General features: G+C 41.9%; 1 protein-coding gene across 1 annotated transcript; it reads right to left on the bottom strand.

Annotated features, from left to right (window-relative positions):
• Positions 1–823: 823 nt before the first annotated feature.
• On the bottom strand, positions 824–7,876 carry ndufa13 (NADH:ubiquinone oxidoreductase subunit A13). Its single transcript, XM_077230484.1, has 5 exons — positions 7,708–7,876; positions 4,936–5,014; positions 2,870–2,941; positions 1,131–1,200; positions 824–1,039 (listed from the first exon to the last, which is right to left on the bottom strand). Exons 1-5 carry the CDS (start codon positions 7,799–7,801, stop codon positions 920–922), a joined length of 435 nt encoding a protein of 144 aa, XP_077086599.1. The 5' UTR covers positions 7,802–7,876; the 3' UTR covers positions 824–919.
• Positions 7,877–8,775: the final 899 nt, after the last annotated feature.

The raw sequence follows: 8,775 nt of genomic DNA, 5'->3' as shown, positions 1-8,775 counted from the left end.
TGTGCTCCAAATTTGAGGTTGATTTGCTTTCAGAAAAATTTGCTTTCAGTGAGAGTTGTTTGGCATCAGTAACATTAATTGCAGTAATTAATTCATTTCAATGCGCTTTTTTGCTAACAATACAAGTGTGACTTATTCAGGACCATTTAACCTTTTTGAATAATGTCCATGATTTTTTTGTGTTCACACAGAAAGTGCCGAAACCTTAACCAAGTTTCGTACCATTCCGATAAAGAAAAAAAATTCTTTAAATAAATAAAAAACGAGATTATTTGGTCAAAAATGACTGAAGAGCACCAGAGGGTTCATGGATTTGAAGTAACATGGACAAATAAAGAACAGTTTAACTAAGGGGGCTGTTTACACCACACTGTTTTCAACTGAAATTATAAAACTTTTTATGTTTTGGTCGTTCATTTACACGACAGCGGCGTTTGCCTGTAAATGCACCCTTTTGAAAATATCGTTATCGTCTCCGTGTAAACTACAGAAACAGTGATGTCATGCACATGCATGTTCAGTCTATATGAGCGTACTTTTACACAGTGACTTCACCACCTACTGGCCGGACATGAGTATTACAGCGATCAGTCGATTGCGCTGATCCGTGTGAACGGGTCGTTTTGACAAACGTGAAAAACATTCAGTTTTTAGCACATCGTTGGCGTGTAAACGTGCCGTAAAGTTAATAAATACTGTAACAAATGTATTTTTTTTAGTCACTGCATTACCTAGTGTTAATTTAAATATTAATATTGCCAAGTGTGATTGAATAAATTACAGTGCAGTAAATGAACGCAATGAGGGAAGACACCAGAGCATCTGAGAGCAAAAGTACAGATATTTAATATGGAAACATTTACAGTGTGAACAGAAAAACAGGCCTCTGTGCAGCAGGGCATGCTGGGATAGCTGCCGTCTACACGTACCACTGGAAGCCGAACTTCTTGTGGAGCATCTCCTCACGGGGTCGAAGGTTAAAGAGCTCCTCTGTGACCGGAGGAACCCAGCGGTCCGTGTGGAACGCCTTCTCCCCGACCTGAGACAGAGGAGAGAAGCTTCATCCCTGAATCTCCACACTCATGATCATGTGATCACGCTCAGAAACACAAGAAAACGTGCGTCAGAACCTTCCAGCCGGGGACGTCCTTCATGATCACCGCTTCCTCCTCCAGGTTCTCCCGCAGCATCCGTAACGTTCTGCAGGAGAAACACCACAGTAATCACGCCCCTATCTGCCATTGGTCAGCCTGTCACTGAGCCCCGCCCCAAACTCTGTGATTGGTCGAGGCAGAAGGTGACGTCATGCAGATCGGGTCTTATTGACGAAGCATGAATTATATGTATGAACATTCATCCTCACATACTCATGACTCACCAGTAAATCTCATACTGAGATGTATTCTTAATTTATGAAAAATAAATAAAAACTGAAATCAAAGATAATGCAGAAATACCACTGGGGGATGATGCAATTGTGTTGAGATGCAGATGCACTGTTTCTGTGCTAATATGAGCTCTGTAATCTAATGCGAACATGCTAATTCATGTTAGCAACGTGTTAAAACTTACTAGCAGTATGCTAATTCATGCTAGCAATGTGCTTAAACTTACAAACAACATGCTAATTCATGTTAAAAACATGCTAGATCTTTTTAGCAATGTCGATAAACTTATTACCAACATGCTAATTCATGATAACAATGTGCGAAAACTTAACATGCTAATTAATGCTAACAGCATCCTAAAACATGTTAGCAACATTTTAAAACATGTTAGAAAACATGCTAGCAAAATGCTAAATTATTAACAATGTGTTAAAATATGTTAGCAACTTGATAAAACATTTTAATTACATGTTTTAATAAAATCTTCAAGCTTTTCAGTGTTATTTCGAACTTTCAGACACATGAAAGCACAGTAGGAGCGTTTCCGTTACAGATTTGCGCAAAACTTTTGATTTTTTTCTAAATGTCGACAAAATACTATTGCGAAATGACTGCGTTTCCATTAACCGATGTTATGCGTCTAAAACTTAATTTTTTTTCCTCCCGCGATAATCACTCCAAAAATCATGGCGACGGATGTTGGTGGATTTATGTATATCTCAGCCGCTGCACTGGCCATTATTAGTAATGGAAGGAGACGTGTGTGTGTGTGTGTGTGTGTGTGTGTGTTATCCAGCATTAATGGCCAGGAAAGAGAGGGGCACATATGAGGAGTTTCTGGTGTTTCTCCTCATTTCTGCTTCGAGGTCTTGATTGTGGAATTTCTTTGAGGTTTAGAATCCAGTATTCCTGTAATTCTTTTGTCTTTTATGAGTTTAATAAAGAACTCTGTCTCGTATTCTGTCCAAACACATCGCGTCATCTACGTCATGTGACTGTAAATGCGCAAAAGCTGTTTCCATTGCAGTTTAGCGAAATATTTATTTTTCAAATTGCCTGAAAAACGTCCTCATGCGAGCGTAAAAACTTTTTTGTGATAAATGGGAGTTTTTGCAAAATTGACGCGTTTCCATTGGCCGTATTTTCAATTCGCAATTTGCGCAATTTGAAGGCTACTGGAAACACGGCTAGTATGGTGTTTGATGGAGGATTATGCTCATGTTTTGAGAGCGTTGTGTGATTGATCAGTCACGGAAATGGAGTGGGCGTGTCTAATGCAAATGGCGGACGCTCATCAGGAGCCTACAAAAGCATCTTGATTAAGAGGTTAGCGCGCGTGTAGTGAATCAGGTGCAACACAATTATTGAGGAATGAGACTTAGATTCGTGAAAGTGCTGCAGTGTCCATAAAGACAGAGTTATAAAGTAATGTTCATGAATATTTAGAAAAATGCATAAAGCGAGTTTTGTCTGATTCTCACCGTCGGTCCTGTTCGGCCTGTAGCAGCGGCAGAAGCCCGATCCGAGCCTCCAGCTCCTCGATCTGCAGACGCCTGTGAGGAAGAGGAGGAAGAAGAAGAGGAGGAAGAAGAAGAGGAGGAAGAGGAGGAAGAAGAGGATAAAGAGGAAGAGGAGAAAGAAGAAGAGGAAGAGGAGGAGGAGAAAGAAGAAGAGGAGAGGAAGAGGAGGAAGAAGAAGATGAGGAAGAGGGGGAAGAAGAGGAAGAGGGGGAAGAAGAAGATGAGGAAGAGGGGGAAGAAGAGGAAGAGGGGGAAGAAGAAGATGAGGAAGAAGAAGAAGAGGAGGAAGAGGGGGAAGAAGAGGAAGAGGAGGAGGAGAGGAAGAGGAGGAAGAAGAAGAGGAGGAAGAGGAGGAAGAAGAGGATAAAGAGGAAGAGGAGAAAGAAGAAGAGGAAGAGGAGGAGGAGAAAGAAGAAGAGGAAGAGGAGGAGGAGAGGAAGAGGAGGAAGAAGAAGATGAGGAAGAGGGGGAAGAAGAGGAAGAGGGGGAAGAAGAAGATGAGGAAGAAGAAGAAGAGGAGGAAGAGGGGGAAGAAGAGGAAGAGGAGGAGGAGAGGAAGAGGAGGAAGAAGAAGAAGAAGAGGGGGAAGAAGAGGAAGAGGAGGAGGAGAGGAAGAGGAGGAAGAAGAAGATGAGGAAGAGGGGGAAGAGGAGGAAGAGGAAAGGAAGAGGGGGAAGAGGGGGAAGATGAGGAAGAAGAAGAAGAGGAGGAAGAGGGGGAAGAAGAGGAAGAGGAGGAAGAAGAAGATGAGGAAGAAGAAGAAGAGGAGGAAGAGGGGGAAGAAGAGGAAGAGGAGGAAGAAGAAGATGAGGAAGAGGAAGAAGAGGGGGAAGAAGAGGAAGAGGAAGAAGAAGAAGAGGAGGAAGAAGAGGTGGAAGAGGGGGAAGAAGAGGAAGAGGAGGAAGAAGAAGATGAGGAAGAGGAAGAAGAGGGGGAAGAAGAGGAAGAGGAAGAAGAAGAAGAGGAGGAAGAGGAAGAAGAAGAGGGGGAAGAGGGGGAAGAAGAGGAAGAAGAAGAGGGGGAAGAGGAAGAAGATGCGGAAGAGGAGAAAGAAGAGGAAGGGGAGGAAGAAGAAGAGGAAGAGGAGGAGGAAGAAGAAGAAGAGGGGGAAGAAGAGGAAGAGGAGGAGGAAGAAGAAGATGAGGAAGAGGAGGAGGAGAGGAAGAGGAGGAAGAAGAAGATGAGGAAGAGGGGGAAGAAGAAGAAGAGGGGGAAGAAGAAGATGAGGAAGAAGAAGAAGAGGAGGAAGAGGGGGAAGAAGAGGAAGAGGAGGAAGAAGATGAGGAAGAGGAAGAAGAGGGGGAAGAAGAGGAAGAGGAAGAAGAAGAAGAGGAGGAAGAGGAAGAAGAAGAGGGGGAAGAAGAGGAAGAAGAAGAGGGGGAAGAGGAAGAAGATGCGGAAGAGGAGAAAGAAGAGGAAGAAGAAGAGGAAGAGGAGGAGGAAGAGGAGAAAGAAGAGGAAGAAGAAGAGGAAGAGGAGGAGGAAGAAGAAGAAGAGGGGGAAGAAGAGGAAGAGGAGGAGGAAGAAGAAGAAGAGGAGGAACGGGAAGAAGAAGAAGAGGAAGAAGAAGAGGAGGAAGGGGAAGAAGAAGAGGAGGAAGAAGAAGAGGAGGAAGGGGAAGAAGAAGAGGAGGAAGAAGAAGAGGAAGATGGGGAAGAAGAGGAGGAGGAGGAAGAAGAAGAGGAGGAAGGGGAAGAAGAAGAGGAGGAAGAAGAAGAGGAAGAGGAGAAAGAAGAGGAAGAAGAAGAGGAAGAGGGGGAAGAAGAGGAAGAAGAAGAGGAAGAAGAAGAGGAAGAAGAAGAGGAAGAAGAAGAGGAAGAGGGGGAAGAAGAGGAAGAAGAGGGGGAGAGGAAGAAGAGGAGGAGAGGAAGAAGAGGAAGAAGAGGAAGAAGAGGAAGAGGGGGAAGAAGAGGAGGAGAGGAAGAAGAGGAAGAGGGGGAAGAGGAGGAGAGGAAGAAGAGGAAGAAGAGGTAGAGGGTCAGTCTGAGGGACGCGACACACGTTACGGCTAAAGCGAGGAGACGCACCTGCGCTCGCGGTTCCAGCGGAAAAGCCTCCAGTATCCAAACACCAGGATCCCGACGCCGATCCCAAACATACTGTAACCTGGGAACCACACACACACACACACACACACACACACACACACATTCACCATCACAACACTGACTCACATTAGTACAGCTGCCAGATTAACCGTTAGAAGATCGCGATATCGAATCTAACACACACACGATCTTATTCCTGAATGTTAAACGATTCGTCGGTATATTAAACCTTTGATTAGTGCGATCACAGCGAACATTCAGATCTGTGTTCTGAGAGAGCCGTTATCATGTATCGGTATAAAACAGCTTCATAAACAGACTTTTCAGCACAGTTATCATTTCTGTCTTACAATCATATATATCACAGAAGTACTGGAACAAAGGTTTATGGTTCTGATAAAAACACTGATGTCTACAGTAGCAATTCATATTGAAAGTAACATTCTGCTTCAAATAAAGATTGTATTGATTACATTGTTACACCAGTAGGTGGCGCCAAGTGACTTAAAAATATAAGTCATTGAATCATTCATTCAAGATATTTTTACTTAATTTATTCAGATTATTAACAGTCCCCCCCGTAGTCAATCATTTTATCTCTTAAAATTGATCTTAGATGACCAAAATTAAAGGAGCCGTATGTAAGATTGTGGCCAAAGCTGGTACTGCAATCACTTTCAAATTACTGTAGAGCGGTGTATCTCCTCCCTGACTCCAGGTTGCCAGATACGCTGCAGGATACAGCAGGAACGTAGACTAATACAAGAAGCTTTTTCTGTTAATTATGTTTATGCTTCAAATGAGAGATGTTTTGCAAAGTAATTATTTATCGCAAAAATGTTCTAATGGCGATTAGCCAAATATAATGGTAAAGATGTACGCTCGTATGTGACAGTACAGTTAGAACAGTAGCTGTTAGTCTAACTTGTAACGGTAGGTATCTGTCATTAACGTAAGTACAAGCACAAGCCTCTGTCACAGTGTGTAATCGATATCAAAGATACAGCTGTTCATTTAGCTGACGCTATAAGTGAAAGCGACCAGCTGTATTTTTTAGCTTACCCTGCAGTACACGTCCATAACGCGTAAATATGTGATGTGAAAGATTACATGTCATTCTATTGTTTTTGACTGTAGAACTTGCATGATAAACAATAACGGGCGTGCTAATGTTGTTTTCCTCAGCGTCTCATCATAATGACAGAGAAACAGGCTCTGATAACGCATTGCTAATGTTAGCAATGATGACTCGCCGTTTTTATTACCTAAACAATTCCTTACCTTTTCAATTCAATGACCTGCTCCTCCATATGAGCTAACGTAACGTTACTTTGCACAAACATGCATAACTTTGTTCGACTGTCATGAATATTTGAAATGTCAATTTACATCAAGTACAAGTTAGCCAAACATAGATAAATCTTAGTTACCAGTCCAGAAATTCTTCCCCGTTTTCAGCCGTCTCCATCTTTCAAAGGCATCTCTATACAGATCCTTGTTTTATTTCGGACTTTGTCACGAAGTATTTCGGATTCATAACGAGTTTTTTTTGGATTCGCAACGTTAGACATTTTTTTTATCCGATTCCGACACGTTTGTAGCTGCAGCTGTGGTAACTAGCAGAGCTGGCAACCCGGATGCCGCAACACTACTGACTTCTTGATTGGTAGATAGGTGGAGGGTGACGCATCAGACCAAAACACAACATGACAACATCAACATCAGTTGAGGGCTGCAACTTCACTTTTTAAATGACAATATCCTGGCCGGACTACTGTTGTCAGTGATATAAGTATTTGAAATGAACATGATTTCTTAATGTCTAGTGACATATCAGGGCCATTTTATGATTAATTGAAATAAATTTCCTACATACGGCTCCTTTAAATGTTACTTTTTTCCCTTGAAAAATAAGTCTTCATGCCTTAAAAGATCTTGTATGTAACTCGACGACAACCTTGCTTCATTTAGAATGCGCGGTTCTCTGAATATGCAAATGAGCCCCGCCTCCACTCACTCACTCAGAGATCCACTGGTTGACGATCACACGTTGATCTGATTGGTTACAAGGTATTTTGTGACGTCAGAAACACCAGCGATTTCAAAGCGTGTTTTTGAAACTGTCTTTGGTTCACTGCAGTTTTAAGCAGAAAATACTCAGCAATGCTGTCGACTTATGAATTTACACATGGTTTGTGTTAAAGCATATTAAAAACACCACATAGACATATAAACAACATTAAAAGCTGGATTTTCACCACAGGGGGACTTTCAGCAGTTTTAATTGACTGCCTCTAACCTCTAGTAAATTAGCCTACGTGCTATTTTGTTTAGACTAGTTGTCTGTTCAGAATCTCTATAGTGATCTCTATTTGAAACAATATAATCGTGATTCTCAGTTTATCCAGAATCAACAGTCACATACAGCAGGAGATTAAACACGAACCAAGCTTTAAACTAGAGGAAAAATCACTTCATTTCCAGGACTGTAAATACAGCTCTACTTTAATGTGAAATATGATTAAACATCATCGTTAGTGAGTTTGATCAATAACAGACTCCTCACTCTTAAAGCTGCATTATATGGTGTTTTTACAGTGATTATTTAAAGCAGAATCTCGTTCAGGGTGTTTGAGATTATGATGACCCAGCTCAAGCCTCTCTCCGTGTGTGTGTGTCTGTGTGTGTGTGTGATGAACCCCGCACTGATCACCGCGCTAACCCGCCTCATTCACTCACACACACACTAACCGGACAGTCCTCTCCGGGGCAGGTTCCTCCGGTAATCCACGGGCCCGTATCCCCCGGGCGGAGGCATGTCCTGCTTCACCTTGGACGCCGCCATCTTACCGTCAGCGCCACTCTGGAAGCCGGAAGTGTATTCTCCTTCTTCGGCGAGTGCGACTGCGCGCTGCTCTCTAGCGCCCCCTCTCACTCAGACTCCAGCCCTGAGACAGTGCGACACGCGTCATAATCGGAAAACCCGTCTCCATTTCCTTGTCATTTCGGATTTACACGTATAAAAAATAAGAAAACAATGTCTAAAAGCTAAAAGAAAAAATCAGAAATAAATTTTTATAAGCTATCGACCCCAAAAACGAGCGTTTAAGGACACAAAAGTGGATACAGGCCTGACCGAATGGGTATATTGTGGGAACCTGACACTAAAAATACACTAACGTTTCGTGTGCAGAAAATATTTAGTCACTGCAAGTCAAAAATCCAAATTTCAGGTAGATATTGTAGATACACGCCCGGAGAGTTTTACGCCCCTGTTGTTCCTGATGCGTCCAGTAGGGGGAGATACTGAGAAATAACATCATTACACCGCCGCTCGAAACTTACTCTAACAACCGTCCCGTCCTTTTTAGACTTCTGTGCTTTTTGTTAATTTAAATATTTTATATATATTTAACAAAAATATACTTTTTGTTAATTTAATATATAAAAATATTAACTATCTGTAGATATTCAGCTGGGCTTCACTCAGCCTACAGAAGGCTATTTGTTTTTTTGAAATAAAAAATAAGACGACATATAGTTGGATCAGATGATAAGGAACCGTAGGTTATACAGGAGACTGAGGGAAATAATGTTGTTGTGGATTTAGATATTGACCATATTTAGCCCATTAGACATAATTAGACCGTGTAATCATGGATCCTCGATGAAATATCTATTCTCTGTTGGTCATCTACAAAACAGTGTCCTATAGCAATTCATGAAGACAAACATAATTTATCCCTTTCTAAAATTCCAAGGACCATCTAGAAGAAAGACAATATTGTTGTTCGCAAAAAATATATTTATTAACACCAT

Source organism: Siphateles boraxobius, unplaced genomic scaffold, assembly GCF_051911475.1.
Source record: "Siphateles boraxobius isolate OS27281-9 unplaced genomic scaffold, OSU_SipBor_1 146, whole genome shotgun sequence".
NCBI classification, from domain to species: domain Eukaryota; kingdom Metazoa; phylum Chordata; class Actinopteri; order Cypriniformes; family Leuciscidae; genus Siphateles; species Siphateles boraxobius.
This window is presented reverse-complemented; position numbering and strand designations above follow the sequence as displayed.

Excerpts from the sequence above, each read along its gene's own strand:
- ndufa13 (XM_077230484.1), bottom strand. The coding sequence starts at position 7,801 with ATGGCGGCGTCCAAGGTGAAGCAGGACATGCCTCCGCCCGGGGGATAC. Across the intron at positions 5,015-7,707 it reads GCCCCGGAGAGGACTGTCCG|GTTACAGTATGTTTGGGATC; the intron begins GTTAGTGTGTGT and ends TGTGGTTCCCAG. Across the intron at positions 1,201-2,869 it reads CAGGCCGAACAGGACCGACG|AACGTTACGGATGCTGCGGG; the intron begins GTGAGAATCAGA and ends TTTCTCCTGCAG.